Source organism: Solea senegalensis, linkage group LG6 (genome assembly GCF_019176455.1).
Source record: "Solea senegalensis isolate Sse05_10M linkage group LG6, IFAPA_SoseM_1, whole genome shotgun sequence".
Lineage (NCBI taxonomy): Eukaryota > Metazoa > Chordata > Actinopteri > Pleuronectiformes > Soleidae > Solea > Solea senegalensis.
This window is the reverse complement of record NC_058026.1, coordinates 6,806,715-6,821,197: the sequence shown is the minus strand read 5'-3', so window position 1 is coordinate 6,821,197 and position 14,483 is coordinate 6,806,715. Positions and strand designations below refer to the sequence as shown.

General features: G+C 38.6%; 1 protein-coding gene across 2 annotated transcripts; it reads right to left on the bottom strand.

The window, feature by feature from the left end:
• Positions 1–263: 263 nt before the first annotated feature.
• Positions 264–12,944, bottom strand: rac2 (Rac family small GTPase 2). 2 transcript variants are annotated; one of them, XM_044028458.1, is made up of 7 exons: positions 12,836–12,943; positions 7,962–8,033; positions 6,239–6,356; positions 5,077–5,139; positions 1,396–1,555; positions 1,150–1,284; positions 264–414 (listed from the first exon to the last, which is right to left on the bottom strand). In XM_044028458.1, exons 1-6 carry the CDS (start codon positions 12,868–12,870, stop codon positions 1,154–1,156), a joined length of 579 nt encoding a protein of 192 aa, XP_043884393.1. In that variant the 5' UTR covers positions 12,871–12,943; the 3' UTR covers positions 264–414; positions 1,150–1,153. The 2 variants fall into 2 exon arrangements, with proteins under 2 accessions (XP_043884393.1, XP_043884395.1); XM_044028460.1 differs by lacking the exon at positions 264–414 and having other exon boundaries at positions 1,156–1,278; positions 1,380–1,555; positions 12,836–12,944.
• Positions 12,945–14,483: the final 1,539 nt, after the last annotated feature.

Here is a 14,483-nt window from a genome sequence, read left to right as displayed (position 1 = left end):
ACATTAACGACTAATGTCGTTGCAGCACCGCATTTCAAATTTAAATATGCAAATAACACTTTCACTTAATGTAAATATGAAACAAGTGCGTGACTTATGTGAGAATCTACAGCATAGTGTATGAGCTGGAGCAGGTTCAATCACTGGTTGTTTTTTCCTGATCAAACAGAATATGTTACAGAAAAATCTGCCGCTGCATGTTAAACGCACTTTAAAATTCAGTCTCAGAGAGAGTGGTCTGTACACACAATATTGTACCATTATTTTATGACTCCGAAAGCATTATTTATTATAATTTTCTTTCAAACTAGTGGAAATCTAGTTTGTATTTTGATATTATAAACAATACAGAACTCTCAGATGTTCTTCTTATTACCCAGGTTCAGCGGTTTTTCTCCCAGTTTCTGGAAGAATCTGTAAAAAAAATGAGAACCAGATGGTTTGTATTATCTCACATGTATTATCTCTATTAAAAATATATATATATCATATTTATATATATATATATATATATATATATATATATATATATATATATATATATATGTATATATAAAATCTGTTTCTGTACATTGGCATATTAAAATGACAATGGGATTCAATCAGTTCTTCAATTACATCAATTTATCTTAATTAACAAGCTCAAAAATAAGATGGCTTTCTTTCATTCAGACTCCCGTCAAATTGATGCCATCCTTTCCAGCTCGCTTTATTAATTCTGCCCTGACAAGGCTAGGAAATAACCCTGAGATCACAACTTCTATTTCATATTTCAAGTGCAACATTAGTGAAATGGCTCATCGCGGATTAGCCTTTTGTTCTGTGTGCTATCAGAGCTCACTCCATCTATTTTCTATCCTGTTCTCGGTCTTTCTTTCTCTTTGCCACTTTTATACTTTCAGTTCCCACTAAGTGAAACTGTGTGGTCGATATGAAAGAAGCCTTTGTATCGTCTAACTGTGGGACGTCCATCCATGCTGTACAATAAATTGTGAAGGATACATTCAGACCTAGGATAGAGAAAAGCAGGCCATTAACTAGCCATTGTGAGTGCTCACTACAACTTCCCCTCATTTCCTTTCTTCTCTCTCTTTCTCCCTGACCTCCCATCCTCTCCCTCTGTCTCTCCCTCCTGTGTTCATTTCTTACCATTTTACAGCAGCGAGCAGGGCTTCTTTTTGACCTTGGCGGGCTGAGGGCAGAGCACGGCGCGGATGGCCTCATCAAACACAGTCTTTAGACCACGCTGGGTCAGAGCCGAGCACTCCAGGTATTTCACTGCCTCTGTAACGTAAACGCAAAGAACACCGCGGTTACAGTTAATAAAAAATTGCTGGAATTATGGAACCTCCTGGCTCATTTGTCTCCTGTCCAAACACCACGAATGCAACTGACCTATGTCTTTTGCCAGAGCCAGGCCGTGAGGGTAGGTGATCGGTGAAAGCTTTTTCTCCTTCAGCTTCTCAATGGTCTCTTTATCGTCCCTCAGATCCAGCTTGGTGCCCACCAGGATGATGGGTGTGGAGGGGCAATGGTGACGGACCTCCGGGAACCACTGGGGGAGGGACGGAGTTGGAAAAGTAGGTAAAAAGTGAATTAATAATTGTACACAACATGAGAAAAGCTTTTATTTTCAATCCCCAAACTCAGACCACCTCCTCCCTCACTTTCACGGATTATTCCACTTTCTCCATTCCCTCTAAAAAAACCAAAAAAACATCTCTTTCTCACTCTTCTGCCTCTCCTTCAATCCATTTTCCGTCGTGAGGAAATGAAAGATCGTATCTGCTACAGAAATGAAGTAGATTCCATTTGTGCCCACCGGCCAGTGACAGATGTTTGACTGGCAAATCCAGCCGGCTTAGTGAAGCAGTCCTCTAACAAGCCACTTATTTGACATATGGGGATTATGGGGATTACCTGATGAGCCATACTACAGTTGTTGGCTTTTTTCATTTTACATTTTTCAAAAATTGCCTACTCATGTTTTAAGCTCTTGATGTAAATGACTCCAGAGAAAAATGTAACTAAATTAAATTCTGGACAGTTTTAATCTGCGACACGGTTTAACAGAGCTGTTAAACTGAGATTTAATAAACGTGCATGTTATTTTAAGTTTGGACTGGATGTGATTAGAATTTATTCTGATAGGTTTGACATTTGACTTTGATGCCGTCACTGAGAATTACCTCCTAACTTTTCACCTGCTCATACTCCCCACAGCAATCAGGCTCAGTGAAGCCACCTGTGACTGGTTAACTGAGCCCAGAGTCAGGTTGGGTAGATGTGTGTGTGTGTGTGTGTGTGTGTGATTTTAATACTAAGACGTGCATTGATATGTCCTCCCCCCGCTCCCCTTCCCCACAGTTAATCTATAATTTATTGTATGTTGCATGTTTCTGGTGCAGGACTGAGATTATTAAGTTCTGTCTGTTTTAATTTGCCAACCTTTACCCTGTATAATGGTACAGTCCAATTAGGGCGGAGTTAGCCTGGGGTATAAGAAACCACTTGGGCTTTGTGTGAGGGGTGCAGCGGGTCATGAGGTTGTGTTGGGTCTTTTGTTCATTTTCCTGGGTCGTTTAAGGAGCTCTGACTCCCTCTGGGACTGATAATGTCAATTTATTGTTTGCATCTGATCCCTTGAGCTTTAAAGCTACAGTAATTAAACTTTAACTTAAGAAAAGCCTTCTTGGTCCAGGGTCTGTCTTTTTTTCTCTCGAATATACCCTCTCGAATATAGGGTTGAGTCTCAGCAAATCACAACCCATTTAGCAAATAATGAACCGTTCCAGTCATGCTTTCAGGGCTCGCCATCCCACAGAGACACGAGAGTGGTGAATGACTTACTCCCTAACATTCATGGATCTTAGTGCAGCATTTCGCACGATCACAGTTTTCTTGACCTTAAAAATAGTTTTGGAGTGCCTCAGGGGTCCCTCCTTGGTCCATTACTTTATTCCTTGTACATTCAGCTGCATCATTTGGAGTTATATTAGCTTCCATTGTTCTTGATGATGATACAAAAGGAACCTAAAACAAGCAAAACCGGACTAAAATACAAGTTAATATGGCAGCGCTTGAGAGATGAAACTATTGCCTTGGGTCATCTATTGTGTATGAACTGTCTGTCTGTCCACGCTCATCTGGAGGGAGGGGCTCAGGACAGAAAGCTTCAGTATTCAACGTTTGTTTCTGGTTTTATTATGTGAACTCTCTTCTCTTACAAATGTATTTAACAGTTAAGTGGGGTTGTTCGAGTGATTTATCTTCGTCTTTCTGTCTTCTCAGACACGAGATAAAGGTTTTAATTTGTTTCGAAGTGCAACGCTAATCCATCTGCTCTTTCCCTCTAATTGATCGTGTGTCTCGTAATGTAACACAGATTGAATACAATCTGATTGGCGATGGACTGACGTCGAGCGAGCAGGATGCCGCTAATCCATATTCCTTTGATTAGAACTTGACATTTAGCTACTCGGGAGGATTCCTGCCGGTGACATCTAAGAAGGCAGCGTGGAGCTGAGAAACAGTAGGAAAAGATAGAGAAGAAGGCGTGACCAAAATCATTTCAGCTGTTTGAGGAGAGAGCGTGAAGAGATGAGCGTTACGTAAGAATCCAGAGTAATAAAAGGTCTATTTTCTTTTCTTTAAAGAATAAAAAATTGTCCTTGGGATGAGTGAGCTCCAGTTTTATCAATAATAATAAAGGTTTGTGGAAACAATTGTTTTACAATTGCTGACTTTTTTTTATAGATGCCATAGGGGTTGTGTTTTTTCTAATTGATGGTAAATAATATTGTACAGAATTGTTTAAATTGTCTATTTTTACCCGTATTTGACCTTCCATGTCGTAAACACAATGAATCCAATTTAAAAGCACCACCACATGAATAACTGACTGTAGTTGTGCAGAATACATTTGCAATACAGGCCTGTATTTATCTATTTCATGCCATTATTTTCTTTTTTATCTTTATCTTTTTTGAAGTTTCACTTCATAGAACTCGTGTTTTTGTCACCTGTTCTTTTGATTCCATCCTCTTTTTTTTTAAAATGGACTCCCAGGGAATACGTTTCCATCGTCACCACACCAGTTCCAAAGTAACCATGGCGACTCGTGAGCAAAGCAACAGCGAATCGTGCTAAAACTGCTCAAATCCATGTTCATGGCATCGTTCCCTTTTGATGTGAGGTGTTCGTCGTATAGCGCCCTCGCGGCTAAGGGACCGTGATTGGATTTGAGTGAGGTCACGGGGAAAAAACTCTTGTTAAGGTCCTGCTTTTGGCTCAGTGCATGAATGAGACTGTTAGGCAAAGAGAGCACTCAATTAGACAGTGCTGGACATGAAAGGTCTCATCTGACCGTGCTACTTAAAGAACCTGGCGGGCTTCTTGTGAAGCCTTATCTTACTGAATAGAAATAGGTAGTGGAATAAACACGGGGAATCAGACATCTTGTACAACATGTGTTATATAACAACACTGCAGCTCCTTTAATGGTTAATTAAAAGTTTAAAGCCAATTATTTACAACCAAAACCGAAGCTATTCTGATTGATACCACTGTTAATTAAAAAAAATCTTGTTTTTGCTTCGTTTGTTTAGCTGTTTTTCTTTATTTTAATTTTTGTTTCATTGCATGTTCTGTATGTAGGGGCTTTTTTTGGTTTTCTGAAATAACCGCATACAGAAATAGTTCAAAACCTAAAAGAAAAATGCAGGAAATAGAGCTTTTACCATGACTCAATCAAATCAAATGTCTTCATTAGAACTTAATTCATTGAAACATCTTCAGTCAGTGGACTGAACTTTTAAATTGAAATGAAATTGCACAAAAAAATATTCCCTTGCATGTAAATGTCACTGTATTATTGTATTAATATACTTCTAACTGAAGACTATAATAAAAAGTATGTCTCGAAATGTAAAGTGAGTCAGACGTGGTGGCATTTTTCACATAAGGCACATTATGAATATCACACAGGAAAAAAACAAAACTTTTCCCGTCTTTCTTACCAATGCATGAAAATATGCAAGAATGAGATTCAGACTACTAGTTTTACTTTATCCTCACCTTAGCTCGGACGTTCTCGTAGGACGCCGGGCTCACCAGAGAGAAGCAGATCAGGAAAACGTCCTGGATGAAGTGAGAAGAGAAAAGGGAGTGACATAGAAAATGTAAACAACATCAATTACAAGAAAAAGAAAAGTGCATTTTTGTAGCTGAGGAAGTCATTGAGTTTTAACTCTTTAACACCTAAGCCTCAAGAATATCCGTCTGGATTTTTTTGATTTTTTTTTTGCTTATTTTAACCATAAAAGGACCAGAAAATGTGGTGTTTTTCCCCATTTTTCCAGAATAACTTTCAATATCTGCTAGTTATTAACAATTTTACTGCATGTTAAAGTAGTGCATTCACAATTTATGCTCAAATTTTATTCAGAAAAAAACACTGTAGTCGTACACAAACACCAGATTTTGCGTGGTCACTTTGAAATCACCGTAATAACCACACGTTGGCTTTGACGTGCAACTTCGCAGCTTTCAGAAACCGCTGGAATTTTCCGCTTGCAATATGCTCGGTGTTTAAGGATTTAGTCATAATCTTGGTTTGTGGCTTCCTCAGTGTTTTCCCTGCTCAAGCAGCAGCTTTATATATATACAGTATATACACCTTTACATATATACAGTACATATATGTTGTTTTATTCTCATTTCATTACGAAATGACTGATTAAAAATCTTTCTGCTCACTTAACCCAACAAATAAATGCGTACACAAGCAACACAACATGCTATAGTTTTCCCTTTCTCTTGTGGTCAAATCTATTATCCCTTGACAGCACATGGAAAGAAAGGGATGCAATCTCCATAGCAACTGAGCAAATGATGCCGACGGAGTCCATATGCAAGGCTGAAAGCTTTAAGTGAAACATGTGTTTTCATTAATTCTGTTGATTTTTCGCCTAATATTCTGTATTTCTCACATTGTGACTGTTAACAGCGTCTGTCTCTGTGTTTCTTCAGTGGGTTTTTGCCTAACCCTTACAATGAGCTGCTTCTCCAGTCATATCTTGCGCTTCTTTTCTTATTATCTTCCTGTCCTTTTAATTTTGACGTGATGTCACAGGCTGTACTCTTGCATATTGATCTGGAACTCTCTAAACTACCTCTATGAAACCCCAGGAGGCGACTAAGTATATGTATTTTTGTGTGTGTGTGTGTGTGTGTGTACCGTCTGTGGGTAGGACAGTGGGCGGAGCCTGTCATAGTCCTCCTGTCCGGCTGTATCCCAGAGGCCCAGGTTGACTGGCTTGCTGTCCACCATCACATTAGCAGAGTAGTTGTCAAATCTATGGGGAGCAAGAAGGTCATGGGTCAGTCAATCACCCGGCGTCGACATTTTCATTCAAGTGATTATTAGAAGAAAAACATCAATGGTTTGATTTATGAGGGCAATAAAAATGACATCACACTCAGGCTGGGTTTTCATAATTAGACATTAGCTGCCAAAGGTCAGAAAGGAAGAGTGTGTTACTACAGAAAACGTGGAGCTTGTTAAGATTGAACTTTTATTTTCGTCACACTCCAGAATCTATAAATGTAATGTGTGAGCGACACTGCCCCCATGTGGTCACACTGAAACAACACAGTCTCATCTGGAGGCTGTTGAGAGACACACGCAGGAAAACGTCATGGACATAAAGTGTCATCAATCCCGGTTTATTATCTGATTAATAATGTGAATGTCGTGCAATTCTGATTCTTCTTCTTTCATGATTGTGTCTTTGCACTTGTTTACAGTCGTCTCACGCCGTCGGTTAATAGGAAAAAAAAGCACTTTTCAACCATTAGAATGTCTTTAAATGGAAATTAAAGTTATAAATCTCTCTCTCATTATTCTTTTCCAATCTGGTTTAGATACTTTTTTCTTTTTTTTCAAGAATTTTACATTTAAATGACCTTACTTTATATATGTAGTGTCATGATTCAAGTGGAAACATCGTGGAAATGGGTTTTTCCACATGTTTAAATTGTCTTGGTTTCATACAACTTCTTCATTATCTTAATGTTTAATTGTATTATTCAGGATTAGCCTTATTTCACAGAGATTTCTCATAATATTATCCTTCGAGGGATTCCTCATTAGCCATGATTATACTTGGAATAATAAAATTGTAATTAAGTAACATTAGGAAAATAAGCATATGATAAATGCCTTTGCTCGTGAGCACAGCAGATTAGCTAAGTTTTAGTCGTTTTTTTGTTATATACATTAAAAGCACAGTCAGACACCTTCTCACCCCCCTATTCCAGGGGTGGGCAATTATTTTACTCAATATTCATTTTATTTCTTTATAAAAAAAAAAAAGAAGCTGTAAATTGTATTGTTTTGGTGTAAATTGGGCGCCGTAAAAACACACACTAAACACAATCAGGGAAAATGCAGATTGTATTGTATTGTAATTATAACCAACTAATTATGTTGAAAGTATCAAATTACCACACTACACTAAATCACAGTATGGTACAGTATGATTTTGTAGTAATTTGACTTAGTATACTATAGTATAGTCTGACACCAAAACAAATTTCTAATTAACCTCAGACGGGACAGCCGCATCACGCCCAGGTCTGCTCTCATCACAAAAAGAAAATAAATAGTCAATAAAGTAAAAATTCAATAAATAAAAATAAAACAAGCACTAAGAGAAAGGGAAGACAGAGAGGTTCTTGGCTTTTTTGGCCTGTCTAATACACTTTATTCTTTACCCTCTTATTCTATGTTCAGAAGACGTGTGTCTCATGAGCTTTAAAGACTCATGTGAACACATGTGGGTTCACACTGGTAAAACTGTGCAGCCACATGCTTTGTTTTACTGTCACTTTCTGTAGGTTTTCAAATGTTTTTCAAATACCTGTGTGAGCATGTGTGTGTGTGTGTGTTTTATACTCACACAGTAGGAATGTACTCCCCGGGGAAGGCATTGGTTGTGTAGCTGATGAGGAGACATGTTTTTCCCACAGCTCTGTAACGCACACGTGAAAACACACGATGAACAGACAATAACACAGCTCACGGTGGGAGACTTTGTCCCACTAACTGTGGACGGTGTGAAGAGTTCAGCGGGTTTCTGTCCATGTTCTACTAACAGGAAGTGATGCAAGACGATGCGCTGACAGACACCGCTGACTCTGTGGCCTTAAAACACCATGTTTTTGTCCCATTTAAAGAATAACACACACCTCCGCCAACACTGAAATCCACATCCTGATCCATATTATCATATTATCTAAAAAAGACACATACAGACAAACTTCCTTTGCTTTTAATGAGCAGATCCCAACTGTTTTTTTTTTTTAAATCACATTGTGAGACACGTCTGAACACACGGTCCAAAACTTTGCTTTCCTTATGTTTGGAACAGGTCCCGGAGCATTGTACAGTTTAAATCTAGAGGAGCACAGTGAGCCGTGAATTTGACGGCAGGGAAGTGGCACGGCGCGCGTGAAGGGGGAGGATGAAACAAGTATGAACTGGTCTCTGGTTCTTGTTTGGTTCCAGAGCTTTGCTGTGAGCATTTCAGACACAACACACACACACACACACAAGAGATGCCACATAATATTCATGTAAACTGTGTGAAGTGCAAATCCAGATTATTCTACTAGGCCATAGTATAACATTTAGATTCTGGTGCCTGGGTTGCTTCCTTTTGCCTGTAGGTGGCGTTCTCATTTTAATCTCATTCAAACAGGATGCAGGTTATGATCGTTTGCCTGATTATTTAAAGTGACAGTGACATTTTCGTAAATGGAAGTTTAACGTAATAAATAAGACGTTTTACTTCATATTTTTCTGCATATTGCAGCTTTCTGTAGCTTGATATTACAATTATTAAATCAAAATCAACATCTCTTGAATAGCCATTAGGGGGCGACTCTAGTAAGTAGGTTGAAAATCGACTAATCCTTTCCATTGACAACCAGATTAATTAAGCCTGGTTTGCCGGTTTGAAATCCCTCTAACGTGGTTATTCATTCATATTTTGGCTTTTAAAAACCTGGATTATGCCTTATCACGAGTTGAAGACATCAGTAAACATTTCCCTGCAGCGATGACGGTCCCAATCACTAGTTGCAGGTCTTTATGTGCTATAGCATGGCGTCCATTTAGAGTCAAACAGATGCTATAATAATTAATTTGGGTTGGATGGGCTGTGAGTCAGGCCCACCTCAACTCGTCCACATATGGTCACTTCTTCTTTTAAAGTCCATGAAAGCACCGTGGCTGAAATAATAAAGGAGAGGCGTCAAAGGTAAAGGCTTTAGTTGTGTAACGGTAAGAATAAAGGATTGCATAATGTGGATGTGTGTGTCCTCGCAGTGATACAAAGACAAGTCTGTGTTTGCGTGTGAGTCAAAAAGGGAACCGATCTGTTTCAGACTCATCGGTTAAGAGCTGAAAACAGGAACCAGCCAGCGCGAGCTATCGAGAAGAAGAAGGAAAAAAACGTCCACCTCTGATCTCTCGCTGCGTGTTTATTTTTAATCTGGTTTTCCATCAGCTTCTCTGACACCGGCCCACGTTATCTGGCCTCAGCTTGGCACACTCTTCAAAGGTCAATCATTTTCATCATGTTCACTCCATCGCCGTGTGTTTCCGCTTTATCTCATTCCCTGTATACCCTTACAGTTTATTTGTCTGTGTCCATGTTGTACATTTCATCATTTCCTGAATCTTGGTTGTTGAGGAAACCCCGTTTTTTTCACGTCTTGGTCCAGTCCAGGTAGGACAAGCCAAAAAAAAGTGGGTCAAACGCGACTGGCATACAGCACAGATTACAGTAGCATGGTGAAATAAACACCCATCCACCCATTGTTTCAGCCAGTGGTCTTCCTGCGCTGCACACAGGAAGTAACAGGGAGGTAATATCAAGGAAATACCATCATAATTGCAATTTCCAACTTGGTATTTACGTGTGGTGTAATTATGACAGTCATACTATGTTATTTCCAAAGTCATATCCAGCTTATTGCTTGGTAATGACGATTACTGTCAGCAACCATGCCATCATATTTGTGAGTTAAAATTGATAATCTAATATTATTGCCATGCTGTTTCTGTACTGCAGTTTCCAGTATAACAATGTGTCTCATGCAGAGACGGATGGAGGCAGCGGCAAGATTGTGCGAGTAAAGCGAGACGCCTGCAAAACAGGCCGGAGTGTGTCTTCACCGGCCCCTGTGCTGCCACTGTGTACACGTAAACACTCCCTCACTCGGGTCTGATAGTATTGCTTCACAGAGCCTGTTTTCAGACACAGCGTACAAACACTTTTATGTCACGTACTGTACTGTAAGTCGTGTGCTGCAGCTTCACTGAGGCACAAGTAAGATTACTGGTCCAGAAACGTGCTGTCGTAAAAGTAATAAGGGAAGGGAAGTCGGATTTTAATTAAACAATAACTAAAACACGCTGACAAATGTCATTTAAAACATAAATGGAAGTTTACTCATCCAGATATTTCCCCGTGAGTGAACATTTAGCCACATTTGAAGGAGTTTCCCTTTTATCTTTGTCCGTGAAGCTTTTTCTCTCTCGTATAAAGCCTGTTCCTCACTGAACTAAAGTCAAATTACACTGGATGAAAGATGAAAGACTTATTTCCTGTTTTCAGCGCTGTACGCTAAAATTAAATTAAATTACAAAATATCCTGTTGGCACTCTGATGTGATATCGCAAGACAAGTTAGTCTGAAAATGTGCTGAAAAGGTTGTAAGCTGAAACCACAGATTTATATAAAACAAGTGGAACGTTCTGGTTTGCTAACTGAAGCTATTGAAGATGTGAGAATGTAATGGATAGCCACCAGGGGGCGACTCTGCTGAGTAGGAGTCTATGGGAAAATGAGTCTACTTCGCACTTGATTTTTTGAATTTTACGAGAGCATTAGAAAAAATAAATAAAGAAAGAAAGAAAGAAAGAACAGCATGAATTCTGAGATTTAAAAAAAATACAAATTCTCAGATTGAAGTCAGAATTCCGGGATTAAAGAAAAACAGCATGAATTCTGAGATAAATTTTTTTTTTCACATCTGGCCCTAATACTCTTCCATAAAATCTCTAGTTCCAGGTCTTCTTCAAAAGCCCATGATGTCACTTATCTTCCCATGAAGAGAAAAACGAAGCACTGCAGTTAGGGGAGGACACCCGTGTGATTGACAGCAGGTGTCAGGTGACATTTATGAAATACCACCGATCCAGATCACAAATCTTGAGGCCTCAAAACAAGAGTTCAGATTCTTATTGGTGAAGCCACAACTGGTCAGAAAAAAATCAGTTCATATCTCATTCATCACTGCTGCGGTGACAAAAGACTTTATTATGCCGTTATTATGGAACAAACATGCTGGAGTGTTGCCGAGCAACGCAAGACTCACGGCGATGCCGAAAAACACGTCCACTGACAAAGACTCAACCATCGCAACAGCATTTTCTTACGTTCCGAACTCAAATAAAGTCAAACCTGAGATAAACTACATGGAATATTCCAGTCTTGGTTACATACTGTAATGTAGAATCAGATTATAATCTCCTGGTGGACATAATGTGATAGAGCCAGAATCAAACTTTGTTTGAATATATGTTATGTAATGTATAAATTAATAAAAAAAACACTTGGCTTCTGTGTGCTTTAGTGTAAGGGCCTTGCTTTATGGAGGCGCCATATTGCAACAGTACATTTCTACAGCAATCTGTACATTCTATTAAAACTCATCATCATCATCAAGATGAATTAAGCAGAATTTTCTCCAGCCAGTAGAAGGCCTTGTCGCTTAAAAATGAAATAAAAAGGTTAAATGATGCCCTCATTTGTGCTGCAAGCGACATTATTGTTGTTTGTCTGCGTATATCTGAAAATAAAACCTTAAAGTTGACACTTCCTTGGCATTAATAACTGATTCATGTTAAAACAAACAAAAAAACATCGTCCTAATAACAGTTTGAAATCACAGTGTCTCATTTAAGCATGGAACCAGGAAGCTTTGTCACATGTAAGCAAATGCAGCTGCAGGACTGTAGAGTGTGTGTGCGTGTGTGTGTGTGTGTGCGTGTGTGTGTGTGTGTGTGCGTGCGTGCGTGCGCGACCTGTAAACCTTTCATTTTATGCCTCTCTGGCAGCGACGCCACTTCCGCTCGACAATTTCCACATTTTTTACTCCACCTTCACGGGTAAAAACGCTCGCGCAGAAGTGAATTTATTTGATGTATTCGCTGAAACTTTGTCCCAAATGTAATCTAGTTTAGACTTTAGACTTTGTGAAACACGTTTTCTCACCATAAAAACTGCAGTTATGTCCACCTTTTTACAGCATATAGCCTTTTTTTTTAAGGGTTTTCTGGAGCCAAACTCTTGAACATTTCTCAAATTTCCCCCCCCCCCACAGAACGAGTGTGTACTTTTGCTGCAGTACAGCATTTCCCTGCATGTTGTGGCCTGCACCTCTTGCCAAGGCACCATTGCTCTGAATCAGCGCCATCAAATACACGCCTTCAGGTTTACATGCATCACCTGGAAGAGTGTGTGTTCCTAAGTGACTTTAAAGTTTGTAGTAACCTGTTGATCCTGTGGAAAAAAAACTCAATCACACTATAGCAGAAGTTGAAGAAACTGTTAGTCGAGGCCGCTCGGGCCTAAAACCCTTCAATGTTTCTGTTCAATCAGCCAAAATCCTTAGACGAGGGCCAAAGAGTTACCTCTCCATCATTCAAACACAGCTGAAGTTACAACAAATGTATATAGGCAAAGTAAAAAGATTGGCGTACCCATCTCCCACGACCACACACTTGATAGCCTGCATCCTGTTCCGCTCAGCCTCGTCTGAGTTCTTCTTCGCCCCTGACACAAACAGAGACTCACAGAGAGGAAGGTGCAAGAGACGCAGAGCAGCATGCAACGACAGGAAATTGTTACACACCTCCCTCACTCCCCTCCCTCTGCTACAGCCTCTTTCTTTTTTTCTTTTCTTTTTTTTGCACCCATCTCCCCTTCCTGTTTTGTGCCGCTTACCAACAGAGCTCATGGGTGAGAGAAATATATATAAAACATCACAAAAAGGAAAGGAGAGGACAAACAATGTGGGGGAAAAAAGCAGTTTTTTTGAAAGGAGGATGTGCTGATAACATTAACACGACAGGCTTCACATACAACTTGAACACAGGACATTACATTGACCTGCATTCATTTCCTTACTCTAAACATAATCCTAACTACTACTGACTAACCATCCTGAACATGTCTTCACCTTAAAATCTAATACTTTACATTGTGGGGACTTGATTTTTGTCTCCATAAGGAAGACAAGTCCCCATCATGTGACTGTGTAATCAGATCTAGGTCCCCACAACATGTGTAATACCTGAAACACACACACTGTACATATGTGTTAGTTAGTGTTTTTTTTTAAAAAGGATAAAAGATAACAAACTAAATTAATTATGAATTAAGAACTTAATATATACATTATACACATGTTTGTCATTTTTATTGAAACATTATTCAAAATTTCAATGTACTTTTGCAACAATTGTAAAAATGTGACTTTGTAAAAACTTCATCACACACTCACAGCTGTGATACGGTGTTGTTTCCACTAGATGGTGCTACACTAGTGTCGGTGCTGTCCATGATAATGTGTGAGTGTGACTTTATTCCAGTCTGCATTTGATTATGATAAATGTTGATTATAAACATTTATTGAATACAATTCACAAAACATGTCAAATATCTCCTGTGGTGGTTTTTCTGTCACATGAAAAAAAACATCCCATAATTGTATAGTCATATACTATATATATTTTTTTTTTAAATATTATGTGAGCTCATGCAAAGTAACATAAAAAAATATTTTTTTTATACAAAATGGACCATTTACTTGATCATTTTGTGTGTCTGAATGAAGTATTCTTATTTCATTGTGTATTTGTATCACATTTACACATTTTATTCATATTGCATTATTGTATTATACAATTATATATTTTTTTATTGTTATATTTTTTGCATTAGCTTAAACAATAAACACTTTTGAAACGTAAACTAAATCTAGATTCCTAATTTCCTTTTTGATGATTTGTCAACAGTGGACATTATTAAGGCAAAACAGCACTTCTGCTTTTGTCAAATACTTTTAAATATCAAGTGAAGCCACAAAATAATAAAATAACATATATATACATATAATATAATAATAATAATAATAATAAATTAAAGTTCACCTTTAGTCATGACTCACCACGTACTTACCTCACCACGTGACGTCACGCTGGACTTTCATAACCTGCTTCCTGGTGTGCAACGGGATTTGCACCCAGGTTACGTTGTTCGGGCAAATTTCAACACATTCTCTGTTACTCTGTCACAGGATGTGTGTGTTTTTTTTTAAAGAATCTCACATCTACAAAAAAATCCTAA

Excerpts from the sequence above, each read along its gene's own strand:
- rac2 (XM_044028458.1), bottom strand. The coding sequence starts at position 12,870 with ATGCAGGCTATCAAGTGTGTGGTCGTGGGAGATGG. Across the intron at positions 6,357-7,961 it reads GGGGAGTACATTCCTACTGT|ATTTGACAACTACTCTGCTA; the intron begins GTGAGTATAAAA and ends TGCTCCCCATAG. Across the intron at positions 5,140-6,238 it reads CACTGTCCTACCCACAGACG|GACGTTTTCCTGATCTGCTT; the intron begins GTACACACACAC and ends CACTTCATCCAG.